A 14,954-nucleotide genomic window follows, 5' to 3' on the forward strand; every position below is an offset into this window, starting at 1 on the left:
CGGCTTCACAGTGCAGAGGTACCGGGTTCGATTCCAGCTCCGGCCTCCCTGTGTGGAGTTTGCATGTTCTCCCCGGGCCTGTGTGGGTTTTCTCCGGGTGCTCCGGTTTCCTCCCACATTCCAAAAACATGCGTGGCAGGCTGATTGAACACTCTAAATTGTCCCTAGGTGTGAGTGTGAATGGTTGTTCGTTTCTGTGCGCCCTGCGATTGGCTGGCAGCTGATTCAGGGTGTCTCCCGCCTACTGCCCGAAGACAGCTGGGATAGGCTCCAGCACGCCCTGCGACCCTAGTGAGGATCAAGCGGCTCGGAAGATGAATGAATGAATGAACACTAAAACTCGCAGTCCAGCATTCGGAGGTTCGCCGTCCCGCGTGAAAAAGGAAGTGTCTCACGCAACAACGTCCGGTGTGCCCTTCACAATAACAAATTATTGTGAACAAAATAAACTACTAAATAAATAACTAATAAATAAACTACTAAATAAATATAAATAACAAAATAACAAAATAAAGTAGCCTGTAACTATAGAGCCACACAACTGAGAATGAAGTCTCATGCGAAATTTGCCTCAAAGCCTTCCGTCAGCCTCTGGTTTCAGTCAACATCAAAGATTCAGTTCGACGGCTGCGGGGGATTTGGCAAACACCGATGACAAACGACTCCTCAATAAAGATTTTTTATTTTTGGGTTACATCTGCATTGCCGCTTCCATACACACGAGGGAGCTCAAGGTGCTTTGAGGTGTTGAAACAAGTTGAAAAGGGAAAACTGGAAGCCAGCTCAAGAAAAGGGCTTGAGGAGACAAGACGGGCTGCACTTTGTCCCGATGACTCGTCCCTATCATCTTCCATGAGCCTCCATTTATCAAGCACGTGTTTGCGATAAGGCCGTCAGGTCAGAGCGGCGAGAACATTTCCCAAGATTTGGGGCGATACGAACCATCGGCGAGGGAGAGGCTTGATTTTTGAGTTGTAGTATAAAAATATCGTGAAGAAAAACACTGAGAGGCGCAGAATGAACAAACTCAATCGACGACGCAAACAAAGTCATGAAAATACCCTCAAACTCAAAGTAACAAAGAAGCAAAAACCCACAACGGTCGCACAAAAGTCCTGAAAACCACAACGAACAAAAACCCGTGACGCTCAAACAAGAATCCGAACCCGAGTGGTCGGCCTGGCAGCCATTTTCAAAGGAAAGGGCTCCTGACTGGATGACCAACAGGTGCGACGCTGGAGGAGAAGCCCTCCGATGCCCCCTGTTGGTGACAAACGGAACAGAAGCATAAAAATAGCGGACTCATGTTACAACACGTGTCACTTCAGGTCTTAGCCGCCTACTTGGGTGTCATATTGCGTTGCGAGACGTATCGCAGCTGTGTCGTGTGTCGCCGGAGGTTTCGGGTGTGTTATTTTGCGGCCACCCGTGCGCTACGTTGCGGGTCGCATCCCGTGTTGTTGCAAGTCTGTGAAATTGTGTTGCCTTGACCTGGGGAGGAGGGGGTCGCGTTACGGTAATTGCACGGCGCGTGTGTCGCTTGCTGCGTCGGCGTCAAAGAAGGCGTGTCCGTGCACCGGCGGCGTCTATAAAAAGCAGGCATGGACAGAAGAGGAGTCCGAGGGAGGAGCACGCAGTCAGGGTGAGTGCCCGTTTCAAGCATCGGAGCCGAAGCCGTCGTTCACGGATCGGCGTCGGCGTCGTCGTCGTGGTTGTTCGTCGTGACACTCGTGCCTGAAACACGAATTGATTGCGATGAGATCAATGATGTTGAAATGTCGGAGTTCCTTCGCGCTTATCGGCAGCTTTTATTGCCCGAATGGCTCGCGGCTTCCTCTTGTCTCTCGCTGTTCCTCGCTAATCAAAGCATTCCGCGCGGCAGCAGAGGAATAACGCTCTTTTAAGTCAACGAGTTTTTTCAAAAAATTTTAAAAAAACAAAAGCCACGAGCAAACACGACATGAGAAATTCAGTCGGCACAACTTGGCACGCCGGTCGCACGGCAACATGGCAATAGCGAGGCCCCAACTGTCAACTCGTGGACGTCATGCGTGCCCCGAGCGCTACTATTTAAAGGGTTGGACGTTGAATGAGTAGAATTTTAAGATAACCCCCCCCGCCCCCCCCCCCCATCAAAATAAATAAATACATAAAGTGAGGCATTCGCCAAGTGTTCTGAATTGAATGAGGTCAGCGAGTGTGACGGCGCATCATACTCGCGGGAATCGGCCGCGCGAGCAGACTGACTCATCAAACAATTATCATCGAAAAAGTACAAAAAAAAAAAATGAGCACGAACGAGTGGATTCAATCCCCCCCCCCCGCCCCCCACAAGTCAAACAAACGAGCTCACGAATAAAAAAGGACTCGGGCACACCATTGGAGTCGCGAACGGTACTCGCGACACACGGTTCGGGTTTGCTCAACCGCTGCGCAGTAGCACGTCGCCGTCTCACTTCTTTTTAATGCTGTCTGACGACCAGATGAGGGCGCTGTTGTTGCTGTGCATGCTCTTGGGAGGGGCCCGCGCTGGCGCGCTCGGTGTCATCCGGGGGAGCGCCCAGCGCAGGAAAGGTGAGGGGACGCCTGCCTTAGCGTCGACTCGTCATCGCTCTCCATGGAGACGGATTTCCTGATTTCCTGATTACCCACCCCCCCCGCCCCCCCGCAGTGTCCCTTCTCAACCCGCAGCTAGAGGGCGTCGTTCCCGACCGGGCTCCGGCTCTGGCCCAGCCCGCAGGCCCGGACGGCCCCACCGACCTCTTGCGGCGGGAGGCCCTGCCTTCCGACTTCCTGTTCGGCGACAACGTCAACCTGGAGTGGCGGGCGTGGAACGGCTCGCTGCCCGACGGCGCGGTGGCGATCTACAACGGCTACGCGGAGCGCACCGACTACGTGTGCATGTACAAGTGCGAGGCGGGCTTCTACAACGACGCCCTGGGGCCGTACTGCCGCTACCCTTACGGGGACGCCGAGCATTATGCCCGCGAGTTCCACGTGCTGGCCAACAGGGACAACTTTGAGTTCCTGGAGTGGAAGGAAGGCTCGTACGGTTCGGTGCCGGCGCACTCGGCGCGCACGTGCCTTGGCGTGGGCATCTTTGTGGGCAGGAACAAGTACGGCCTGGGCAAGGTGGTGCCACAGTTCGAGGCCTTCTTCCTGCCGTGGGAGGGCGACGAGTACTGGTACAAGAAGTACCAGGTCTTGACCATCAACCGGGACGCGTACACGCAGCACATCTCCCACGTGCGCTACGACCTGGACCGGGTGGCCATCTTCCAGTACCCGCCCGAGACTATACAGGTCTCCGCCGTCACCAACAACGAGTGCCAGGTGGGGAATTCCTCGGACGTGTTCCGCGGCCGCTAACGGGAACGAATAGCCCCCCGATGAACTCCGCTTGTGACATTTCCACCAAGCGACTTTGAGTTTCCCACCTTGCAGGCGGTGAGCAAGACGGTGACCATCTCCAAGACCAGCGAGAAGGAGACCACGTGGCACATCGGGCGGGCCACCATGCTGGGCGTCGCCGGCAGCATCACGGCCAAGATCCCGCTGATCGGCTCGGGCGGTCTGGAGCTGAGCGGCGAGAAGACCCTGCGGTTCTCCCGCGGGACCACCCTGACGGAGGCCCTCTCGCACTCGGTGTCGGTGGAGCTGACGGTGCCGCCCAACCATCGGTGCCGCGTGCGAATGGAGGGCCGCAAGGTGAAGGCCGACGTCCCGTACGCCGCCCGCCTCAGCCGCACGTACCCCAACGGCGAAACGCAGTGGACCTCCGTGTCGGGCACCTACGACGGCGTCCAGATCGGAGAAGTGCGCGCCGTGGTGGACCGTTGCCTCCCCGTGGAAGACGCCCCGCCCTGCCCGTCGCCGTGACGACCGGGATGTCGTCGTGTCCGTCGCCGGCTTCGTCGTTGTCAATAAAGATTTGATTCAAACTGCTTCTTTTCACGGCGCGTGTCTTCCAAAAGTACGGTTTCTAGCTGTGGTGAAGGTCTTCAGATGAGGGTTTCGGTTTCAAGTCCGGGTATGGCTTTCAAAGCGGGCTTAGGGTTTTAAAGTCAAGGTTTCAAATGAGGGTTTCAAGTCGGCGTTATGGTTTCCAGTTTGGGGTTCGAGTCTGATGAGAGCCAAGGTTTCAAACTGGGATGACAAATCGGGGTCTGAATTGAGAAACGAAATACCCCGAGTTCCAAACATCGCTTGCGGCTCATCAAATTAGCATTTGAGGCTCGGGTTGGGGTTTCGATACGGTCTGACAGCTTTGAATTCGACGGAGGAGGAGGGTGCGATTTTTCAAATTAGGGTTTCGAAGCTCGGGTGAGCGCTGCGGTTTTTGAAGGCTGGCAACTCGGGTTCGGGCTTCAAGGCTTCAAATGAAGGATTCCAATTAGGGTTTGAAAATAGTTTGAAATTAGGGTTCAGATTTTAAGCCTGGCTTGGGTTTTGGAAAAAGGTTTGGGAGTCAGAAGTGGAGGTTTTCCATCAGGCTTTGGGTAAGTCTTCAAACGGGCATATCAAATCGGAATCCGAGGCATGGAATTTCCAGTTCCAACCCGTTCAGAGAAACACAGACAAGAGACGAGGGGCGGGGGTGGGGGGGGGGGGGTTGTCAGCGAGAACTGTGAGCCAAGCAAGGGCTTTTCCAACTGCGTTTCGGGTTTCGAGCGAGTCCAGCTTTCCAAGAAAGCTTTCAAGCCTGGGTTTCGCTTCCAAGGCAGGGTTGGACTTTCGAGTCAAGTTCTCAGAAGCTAGCTAGCGTTTCAAAGTCAGAGTCGGTCGGGGTTTGCGGGGTGGCTGGGTTTGAGGTTTCAAACCAGGGCCCGGGGGGCAAAGTAAGCGACACGGAATGGGATGAGTCCCGCAGGATCTTGCCGCTGGTCTTCTCGACGTCGGAAGCCAGCTGCTCTCGCGAAGGAAACGTAGAAAAGCAAGCGATGCGCGACGACAAAGGGACACAAAATGGCACCAAAAAGATCTCAGCCACGTGTCAGAAAAGACAACAAAAAAGAGGCTGAAGGCCACGCTGGTCGACCTTGAGGCCAAGGTCACTCGGGCCGTCAAGGTCACACGCCGGCCTCGTGGCGTTCTTATCGCCGGCGATAAGATGACCCGCCCCGATTATTTTTATCTGTTGCGACAGCGCAAGCCGATCCGCCGGCGTTATCTGCTGCGCTCGAACCGAAGTCAACGGAAGGATTCCAAAGGCTGAGCCCGCGCGGCGCCATCTCCTGCTCACTTCGGGTCCTTCGGCTACTCTGCAAATCTTTGAACCCGAAGGGTACGCTAGGGGCTCGAAAAGCCGGAAAAGGCCGGAGGACGGCGCTGACGCTCGCTAAGCCACGATGTGAAACCGTCGCGGGTTTCAAAGCACGGTTTTGAATGAGCTTTATGGTTTCAAAGTAGGGTTTTAAACTACGGTTTGGGTTTCAGAGTCGGGTTTTAATTTAGTTTCAGGGTTTTAAAGTCAGGTTTCCCACTTGGGTTGAGGTTGCCAAGTATGCTTTCAAATGAAGGTTAGAATTTCATGTTGGGTTTCACCCGAGGATCCAAAGTCAGGTTCCAAGGCAATTTGGGGGGTTCCAAGACAGTGATAGGGGAAGGGGGGGGGGGGGGGGGGTTAAGGCAGGCAAAAATTGTTATTGATGCGTCGACGCCTTCAAGTGCAGTGCGAGTCGTGTCTCCTTTATTGGGGTCGAAGTTCGCCTTGGAGATGTTAAAACGGCGTCCGCGCGCGCCAAACGTTCGAGACCAACGCGGCGGAGCGGCGACGCGTTAACGAGGTATAGCTGCACTGCAGACACGCAAAAAACGCGATTTAAAAAAAAAAGGAAAAAAAAGTTTGGCTCGACTTTGCTGCCCTCTTGAGACGCACAAGAGAATTGCATGCTAGACACATTAGTCCGAAGAAGAAGACCACCAAGCCAAAGTAGACTTTTTGGGAGGAACTTCCTGCCTGGAAGATAACGACAAGTTTTGATGCAAGTTTTCAAATGTTTGAAGGAATACTTTAGACTTTGAAGCGAGCAACTTGTTGCTTTTTGTTTTTGTTGGCAGATGAGGACGTGTCTGGTTGCGGCGGTGGTGTCCGCGCTTCTGCTAGCGCTCTGCAGCCCAACGCTGCAGTCGGACGCACGCCAGTACAATGAGGGTAAGTCACGGATTGGGAAAAAAAAAATTTTGAAAATGGGCGGCGGGGTCATGAAGGGGGGGGGCGTCTTTTACTTCAGGGGGAGTCCATCGTTAATTTAGACTAGCTAAAAAAATTTTATCTGGACAAAAGGCTTTGAATTTGTCAACAGTTGCTAACATTAGCGTTTTTGTGCGTCTGTGTGCGAGAAGACGCGCGGCTGAACGTGGCCCTTGGGGAGGTGGTCCCGCCCCTGGAGGCGGGCCGTGACCCCGCCCCACGAGGCCCGGGCTCCTCCTCCTCCTCCTCCTCCTCCTCGGCCGACTTCGGCGAGCACGCCAACCTCAGGTGGGTGCCGTGGAACGGCTCCCTGCCCGACGGGGCGGTGGCCATCTTTAACGGCTACGCGCAGCGCACCGACTACGTGTGCAAGGTGGAGTGCGAGGCGGGTTTCTTGGCGGGCCACGACTGCCGCTACCCGTACGCCGACAAGGAGTACGCGTCCGCCGTTTTCGACGTGCTGGTCAACGTGGACCACTTCGAGTTCCTGGAGTGGGCGGAGGACTCGTACGGCTCGGTGCCCTCGCACGCCGTCCGGACGTGCCGAGACGTCGACATCTTTGTGGGCAAGAACAAGTACGGCCTCGGCAAGGTGGGCAAACGGGAATCCCCCAAAAATCCAGAGAAGTCAAACTCTATTCTTGAAGGGGGGGGTTTCCTCTAATCTTTTTCCATCGCGTGAAGGTGGTGAGCCAGCACGAAGCCTTCTTCCTTCCGTGGGAGGGCGACGAGTACTGGTACAAGAAGTACCAGGTCCTGCGGGTCAACCCGGACGTGTACAGCCAGCACGTCTCGCACGTGGAGTACGCCGTGGACCAGATGAAGCTCTTCCACCACCCGCCCGAGACCCTCCAGCTGGCCAAGGTCACCAACCTGGAGTGTCGCGCCGTGAGCAAGACCGTGTCGCTGGACAAGACCAGCACCAGCGAGAAGACCTGGGACATCGGCCGCGAGACCCGCAATGGCTCCGTGTCCACCATGAAGGCCAAGGTGCCCATCCTGGGGCCCGGCAACGTGGACTTCACCGAGGAGCGGACGGTCACCTTCGCCGAGGGGACCCGCCTGCTGGAGGCCGTGAGCCACTCGGTCAGCGTGGAGCTCCTGGTGCCGCCCAACTTCTGGTGCGGCGTCAGGATGGAGGGACGCAAGATGAGAGCCGACATCCCCTTCCGGGCGCGGCTGAGTCGCACCAACCACAACGGCGACACGCACTGGACCTCCGTCGCGGGGACCTACGACGGCGTCAGCGTGGGCGAGAGCAACGCCGTGGTGGAGCGATGCCAGCCGGTGGCCGACGCCGTTCCGTGCCGCCCCACGCCAGGCTGAAAATTATGAGGGAAAAAAATTGGCTTTGCGCCGAGAAATAAAATCTTTTCACAAATCTTACGCAGGTCTTCTGATGGCGTTGTCTATTTTGACTGCCTTCCTGTCAACTTGGGGAAAGACACTTTTACTCAGCAACATGAATCTCTGTCAGCCGTAGCTCCACAAAATCCATTTTTTTTATCGAGAACCCACTTTTTTTAAATTCCCCCCCCCACCGAAATCGGCTCGAGCGCTGGCGCTTGAAACTCGGTGCTTCAACCGGTCATGACAGATCATCGAATGTTGTAGTTGTGAGGTCGCCTTGCTAGGTGTCGCTGTGTGCTAGTGGAAGGAAAGCAGGCTCGTCTTTGTCCAAGAAGAAGACCCATACGCAACACTCAATGAGACTTTTCGCGAATATATCATATACAAATTGATAATATTGATATTAATGTCACAAACGTCTTTATCGGGCTATGTTTTGTCTTCGCCTGTAGCCCCTTAGTAAGTCGTTTGAACATTGTTTTTTGTAAAGTTTAAAAGAATGAGCTAGCGAGGCACAGCATGCTAAGCCGTGGTTGCTAACCCGGACTTTTGGCACTCAAAGCCGTTTCACCGTTGACCAAAATCATGTTTTTGGCCAACGTTCGCCGTCTTTAATTCCACTTTGTCATAGGCCGAATGCTCAAGCGCCTGCTCGTTGGCATATCGACGTGCCTTTGTTGCACTTTTCGCCTACCGCGCCGCTACTTTCTGACCATGCGACGTTTTTTGACGAGAATGGTGAACCGGCTTTGGCTGTGCGAGCCGGTCGCTGTGGCGATGAGCTCCGAAAAACCAGTGCGAGCGCAAGGTCGACGAAGGATGGTAAGTGTCAACGTGAGTCTTTGTCGGTTGTGTCTACTTGTACGATGTCACCCAAAACTCCACGTTTGGGTTGAAGTGACACTCGACACTGCTTACAATTCCCGAAGCGCCGGAGTCGGAACGAAACTCCGCCCGAAAAGTGACCCTAAAAATAATTACCGGCACAAAATGGCATTGTTGAAACGCAGCAAAGAGTTTTCTCTGCTTCCCTTTTTTTGAAACAAAAACTCAATCTGCCCTCTTCTTTTTTTATTGGTAAATAAATGGAATAATATATTTAAAAAAAAGACTAGGCACGTACATACCCGCAAAAAAATATCTGAATAAAAAAAAATTACGACGATAATTATTTTTTAATTGTGTTGTCCCCTCAAAAAAATACACTTGACCTGACTGTATTCTACTTTTTAATCTGTCGTTAAAAGATTTGTTCTCATAATTTATGAATGATTCCTCGTGCTATAACTTAAACTGCATCGGCATCCTCCATTTGTTGTGTCCGCTTCAGGTGGTGGGCCTGGGTAACCCGGGCATGGAGGGCACCCGTCACAGCGTGGGCATGGCCGTGGTGGGCGCCCTGGCCGTCCGGCTGGGCCTCGGCGAGCGTTGGCGCCGAGATAGGCAGCTGAACGGCGAGGTGCTGGTGGCGGAGCCGCAGCGCCTGGTGCTCTTGCGCCCCTGCGTCCTGATGAATGTCAATGGCATCGCAGTGGCCAAAGCGGGTACTCTATTATATTAAAAAAAAAAAAAAAAACCCAAACAAAAGCCGCCATGATCAACCCCAATGCGAGCGGACCGTCACGTGATCCCCTTCTGTTTAGCCAACAAGTACGGCGTGCGGCCCGAGGACATCCTGCTGGTCCACGATGAGCTGGACAAACCTTTAGGAAAGGTCGCCATCAAACACGGGGGCAGCGCCAGGTTGGTCCCGGAAAGCCGCTTTTCACTTTCACACTGCCTCAAACGATTCAGCGAATAACTTGAATTGAAATTGAAGGACCCTGTACGGAAAGTTATTAATTCTGGGATTTATGATTCATTTTGTGAAGAGCTGATCGGTTCTCCCCCTCTCCACAGAGGCCACAATGGTGTCCGGTCCTGCATGGACTGCCTTTGGACAGACGTGAGTACCTTTTTTTTTGTGACCGGTCACGCCAAACGACCGTCCTCACCACGTCCCGTCCTTTCCGTTGCCCCCCCACCAGGTGATGCCCAGGCTACGGGTGGGCATCGGGCGCCCGACGGGAAAGACTTCGGTGGAGCGCCACGTCCTGGGGTGCTTTGGTGCAGAGGAGACGAAAGTTCTGGATTTGGTTCTGGTACAGAGTGTCAACGTTCTGATGGCTCAGCTCGGAGAACAGAAGGAGGAGGGAAGACGCTCCTCATCTCCCTCGCCGGAGGACGAACACGCCAAAGTGGCAAGCGTAGACCATCTGCCAACACGCACGTAGCATATGGCGGCTAGCTATTGCCCCCCCCCACCCCCCCCAAAAAATGGTGGATTCCAGCCCACGACACCCGGGATCCAAATCAAAGTCCTTCGTTTCACTGGACATCTACGACTTCCATGACACTTGTACAATTACCTTGACATTTTTGCTCACAAGTGTCAAGAGGCCAACAGGAAGTGGCAACCTACCAAAATAAAGCCGGTGCTAACCATGACGAGATGTCACAACACACATGTAATCTCTCGCTTTTTGTCGTTTGGTCGCATTCAATGTGAAACGGGAGAACGCGGTTCCGATCATAGTCTGTTTTCAGTAAACGTTGATGGACAAAAATAATAATCTTTGGTGCCATTTTTTTTTTTGCATTTGCTAGCACAACGTGATGTGCATGATTAAGATATCCTTTATTTGTCCCACACTGGGCAAATTTACAATTTGATGAAGCATTTGAAAACGCTACCCGAGCTGCGGCCCAGTACTAGGTAGGCGGTCATTTTCCTTTTCACAAACTCTCGTGTCTGCTTTATTTTTCTGTTTCGTTCATCATAGTGGACGTTATGGCTGTCGCTCATCAGGGCATGCGTGCGCAGTAACGGGTCGATTGAAAAATAGATCTTTGGTCCTACACTACGCAACACGCATCGACGACAAACTGACAAATAGTTTTTCCATTGATGAAAATATGCATTTGAGTTGTTTTTTTTGTTGTTTTCATTTTTTGACCTGCTCCAATATTTCTCGGCCTCATTTTGGGTGGCCAAAAGATTAGGAACAGCAAACAGCGTGATACAGTACTTGAGTACTTGAACATTGTCTTTGCCAAGGTGCAGTTTTTTTGGGGGGGGTTGGGGTGTTGCATTGGCGTTCATTCCTCGATGTCCTTAATGAAGTGTCCACATGAGGATATTCGCCATATAAGTTACCCACATCTTGTGAAAATAAATTACCAACACGATAACTGCATGTTCAGAAGAATTGCACCATTTGCTCCCCAGGCACTCTTTAGCACCCCCTGGTGACGGAAGCAAACGTCTGCATTGGATTTCCCCCACCCCAAAACATGTTGAAAAATATCTTTTTTAAAAAGATCCTTCTGTTGACGTGGAAACATCTTGGACTTGGAACGTTGTTGGCGAGGTTTGATGTTGTCATGTTAAAAAAATAAAAACTAAAAAGGGAGTCATGGGGGGGGGGCGGCTCCAAACCTCTGCCGCACCTGCTCGGCTGTCACAAGAGCAGGTTGATCTTGGCGGGCACGTTTTTGCAGCCGCTGGTGGAGAAGTAGTGTCCCGGCGACGGCTGGTAGGCCATGTGGGCCGCCGCCGCGCGTGCCACGTCGCGGCGCTCGCAGGCGCCACGCTGGCACAGCTGCGTCTGCGCGCAGCGCTCCACGTGGTGGCGGCACAGCGGCAAGAAGGGCACAAAGGCGCTCACCAGCTTCTGACGGATGATGGGCGAGTTGTAGAGGCCACCTGGGGCGGGGGCAAAAGGTCAGATGGGTCGGAACGGTCATGAAAAAAAAAAAAAGGGCAAAGGAAAGGGGCGTCACTCACTGGTGGGGTTGTCGTAGACGGCCCGAGCGATGGCGTCCTGGAGCTCGGCCGCCGTCATCTCCTCTCGGTCCCGCCCGGCCTCACGTTGCTCCAGGGCCGCTTTGTTGATCTCCTCCTCGCCCGCCGTGCTGAACAAACAAACAAACAAAAGGCGCAAATAAAAAATTGCTGAGCAACAAGCGACATTTTTAACAAAGCAAAATGACATCATCGGGCTCTTATTATTTTTGGAATATTATAAAAAGCCGGCATGTGAAGAGGGGTGTGTAGACTTTTTCTCGCCACGAGGACGAAAATCGGGGGGAGCGGCCACCTGATGAAGATGTAGATGGCCTTGCGGTAGTTGGTGCGGAAGACCGCGTGGGAGGGGCCCAGGAAGGGTTCCAGAACGTCCAGCAGCCCGGGCGCCATTTTGTCCACCTCGTCGAAGATGAAGACGGAGCGGGCGCACGCCGTTACGTTGCCCTGCACCCAAGACTTCAGCTGCTCCTGCACGACAGCAGCCCGCAGGTCGATTGAACTTTGTGCGGGTGTGGGTTTACCCCCGCCCCTCCCCCCCCAAAAAATTCTTAATCTATCATTTAAACCAGGGGTGTCCAAACTTTTTGCCAAGGGGGCCGACCTTGGCTGACATTCTTAACATTGAACAACAATATTGTTCAACAAATTTTAGTAAGCCAGTCTGTTTCACATTTCCATTTTTATTTTAATTTCAACAATCTTAAGAATTTCTTTTGGTTCATTTGAAACAGGAATTTGAAATATGACATATCAGTCAATATAAACACGGAGTGATGTCTCGTAGAGTGCTACTGCCCTCTAGTGTCTAAATGCTATTACTCATTTAGTGAATGCTATTACTCATTTAGCCACTAGAGGGAAGCAGTACTCTATGAAACATCACTCACCAGTCTACGAGACCTCAGTCAATGCAACACGTGTTCCATGGCGCCCAACCTGCGGGCCAGACGGCACTGATTTTATGACGGGGGCCGAGGGCCGGATGAAATTCGACCGCGGGCCGGATTTGGCCCGCGGGCCGGACTTTGGACATGCCTGATTTAAACGATAAACGTGTAAGAGATCAATCGTAACAGTGAACATTTTTGCATCAAGGTCCACCCAAAATGAGGATCGTCCAGGAACAAAAGCAACATTCCACCTCGTATCGATACGACTTGCAACATTTTGCAATCAATTTCAATCATTCCAACGAGCATTTCAATGAGGAGACCACGTCACGTTTCCGCAAGGTCGCTGCCGGCCGCACCCGCGACTCACTTGAAGGCAAACAAGTGAAGTCATCTTCCTACCCGCTGCGCCTGCACGTGTCCTCCGGCGGGGAAGTGCAGCGTGGGGATGAACTGGTGGACGAAGGGGCTGCCGGTGGCCGAGGCGTACAGGTGGCGCGCCAGCATATCGCCCGCCATCGTCTTGCCCGTGCCCGACGAGCCGTGCAGGGAGAGCACCAGCGGCTTCTCGGGCGCCTCTTGGGCCAGGAAGCGGGACAACTCTTCCGAGAGCACCTCCTGGGCCAGATGCTGCCCAAAGACATTCTTGTACAGGTCCCACTCAAACTCTGATTCACAAAAAAACGCCATTTGTGTTTGAGCTACTTTGACTTGTACAGATTATTCTCAAAGCAAACGTATGACCGCTCAGATTCCTGACAACCTGGCCTTGTTTTTGCTTCGTCGGCCTTTTTCGATTCATAAGCCGTTTGAGCAACCTTGAGCGGGCACTATTGGCACAATTGGACTTTCGCCATTTGTCATTTGACGCGACCGGCCGGCAACTCCTCAGCTCGGAATGCGTCCCGCAGGAGACACGGCGAGGGTTTCAAAACGTTCCCACACAAGTGTCTGTTTTACTCGCCAAAAGGACAAAAATAGCTGTTGGTAAACGGCGGTTGTTTACATTCAAAAAATTTTTTTCAATGAACAAACATACAGAAACATCGCACAGAAGAAAATCACTGTTTGCCTCGCAGCCCAGTTTTGTTTTTAAATTCCGTACTTGATTTAAATTTGTAATTCCCGATTAAACGTGGACATCGGTACTGTTTGTGTTCGCAAGATTAGCTCACTCGCTTCCCGGGTTAGCTGGCTCAGCTAACCCCGGAAGCGCTTCCCTACCTCTGACGTTGGGTCGAAAGTCGCAGTCGCAACTGTCGGCGATGGTGCAGTATAACTTCTGGAACACGCAGCGGGCAGGCGCGCAAACGCACAAAAGCAGCAGGGGCAAAACAGTTGTCATTTCTCTTTGTTTGGGGAGTTCGCCTCAGCCGAAGCCCCACGCCATTTGGGCCCCTCCAGCCCGCTCGGTTGTTTTACTTGCTGGATGACGCCACGCCACGTGACCCTACGCTAGGCCCTGAAAGTGTGATTTACTTCTTGGATGACGTCACGTCACGTGACCCTACGCGGGGCCTGAAAGTGTGATTTGTGACGTCATTACGAAGCCCACGTCTTGTTTCAAAAGAAAGAAAAATGGATTGACAAAAACTCGTGCAACTATTTTACTTTTCAAAGTAGATTTAATCGATGATAATTAACAAGAAGGCCAACTGAGCACCTGTGTTGAAAAAATAATCTGCATAAATCTATTTTTCACTGTTTACACTGCGCGTCGGAATGTTTATTGTGTTTATTATTTGTTTGCAATCGCATTAATATGAGAAAAAGCTTATTTAAATTTACACCATCGCTGAGTGGGAACCAATCACAGCTGCCTGCACACAAGTCAGGGGAGTCGGAACACGATACAATCTGCGACACACCATTTTTATGTCGAGAAAAATATCGCGTTTCACATCGCGAGAACATACAAAGTCCACACGGGAAGGCCGGAGCCGGAATCGAACTCTCCACCTCTGCAGCCGACGTGCTAACCAGTCGACCACTAGGCCGCCGTTCGACTTAATTCAAATGAGCAAAATGACTCCAATATTGATAGCATATCACCCCCCCCCCTCCCCCCCCAAAAAACCAAAACTATTCATGTCAGGTTTGGACAGAACGTCCACCTTTATGTAAAGGTCTCAAATTTTGAATTAAATGAACAAACAAAAATAAGTGAAACATGACACAAGAAACAACACTTTTAATACTTTTCATATTAGTAGTTTTTACAGTCTCGCTCATAATACAAAGATAACTTTAATTCAAATCCATTAGAAAAACATTGCCATATAGAGTACCTAATGAATAAAGTAACCCCCCCCCCACACCCCCACACCTAAAGAAAAAAAAACCCAAAAATGTTCCCATTGATGTGTTTTGGTAAGGTGGTCACAGGTTTGCGGAGGTCCTGCCTTCACCATTTTTTTTCATTCATTCATCTTCCGTACCGCTTGATCCTCACTAGGGTCGCGGGGGGTGCTGGAGCCCATCCCAGCCGTCTCCGGGCAGTAGGCGGGGGACACCCTGAATCGGTTGCCAGCCAATCTCAGGGCACACAAAGACCATTCGCGCTCACACTCAGACCTTGGGACGATTTTCAATCAGCCTGCCGTGCATATTTTTGGAATGTGGGAGGAAACCGGAGCACCCGGAGAAAACCCACGCAGGCCCGGGGAGAACATGC

The 14,954-nt window shown here is 52.4% G+C and overlaps 4 protein-coding genes across 4 annotated transcripts; 3 read left to right on the forward strand and 1 right to left on the reverse strand.

Annotated features, from left to right (window-relative positions):
* The first annotated feature begins 1,562 nt into the window (after positions 1-1,562).
* Positions 1,563-3,941, forward strand: LOC127602710 (natterin-3-like). Its single transcript, XM_052069034.1, has 4 exons — positions 1,563-1,642; positions 2,484-2,574; positions 2,672-3,333; positions 3,445-3,941. The coding sequence occupies exons 2-4, from the start codon at positions 2,484-2,486 to the stop codon at positions 3,877-3,879; spliced, it is 1,188 nt and encodes a 395-aa protein (XP_051924994.1). The 5' UTR covers positions 1,563-1,642; the 3' UTR covers positions 3,880-3,941.
* Positions 3,942-5,701: 1,760 nt separating this feature from the next.
* On the forward strand, positions 5,702-7,579 carry LOC127602705 (natterin-3-like). The gene is given in 5 exon segments (XM_052069029.1): positions 5,702-5,749; positions 5,751-5,786; positions 6,061-6,154; positions 6,346-6,785; positions 6,878-7,579. Coding segments are annotated over 5 exon segments (1,245 nt in total). The 5' UTR covers positions 5,702-5,716; the 3' UTR covers positions 7,520-7,579.
* Positions 7,580-7,857: 278 nt separating this feature from the next.
* On the forward strand, positions 7,858-10,047 carry ptrh1 (peptidyl-tRNA hydrolase 1 homolog). Its single transcript, XM_052069090.1, has 5 exons — positions 7,858-8,365; positions 8,874-9,087; positions 9,187-9,286; positions 9,443-9,488; positions 9,571-10,047. The coding sequence occupies exons 1-5, from the start codon at positions 8,180-8,182 to the stop codon at positions 9,814-9,816; spliced, it is 792 nt and encodes a 263-aa protein (XP_051925050.1). The 5' UTR covers positions 7,858-8,179; the 3' UTR covers positions 9,817-10,047.
* A 456-nt stretch (positions 10,048-10,503) lies between these two features.
* On the reverse strand, positions 10,504-13,718 carry tor2a (torsin family 2, member A). Its single transcript, XM_052069080.1, has 5 exons — positions 13,505-13,718; positions 12,683-12,948; positions 11,683-11,858; positions 11,370-11,497; positions 10,504-11,288 (listed from the first exon to the last, which is right to left on the reverse strand). The coding sequence occupies exons 1-5, from the start codon at positions 13,623-13,625 to the stop codon at positions 11,044-11,046; spliced, it is 936 nt and encodes a 311-aa protein (XP_051925040.1). The 5' UTR covers positions 13,626-13,718; the 3' UTR covers positions 10,504-11,043.
* Positions 13,719-14,954: the final 1,236 nt, after the last annotated feature.

This window comes from Hippocampus zosterae, chromosome 6, assembly GCF_025434085.1.
Source record: "Hippocampus zosterae strain Florida chromosome 6, ASM2543408v3, whole genome shotgun sequence".
Classification (NCBI taxonomy): Eukaryota; Metazoa; Chordata; class Actinopteri; order Syngnathiformes; family Syngnathidae; genus Hippocampus; species Hippocampus zosterae.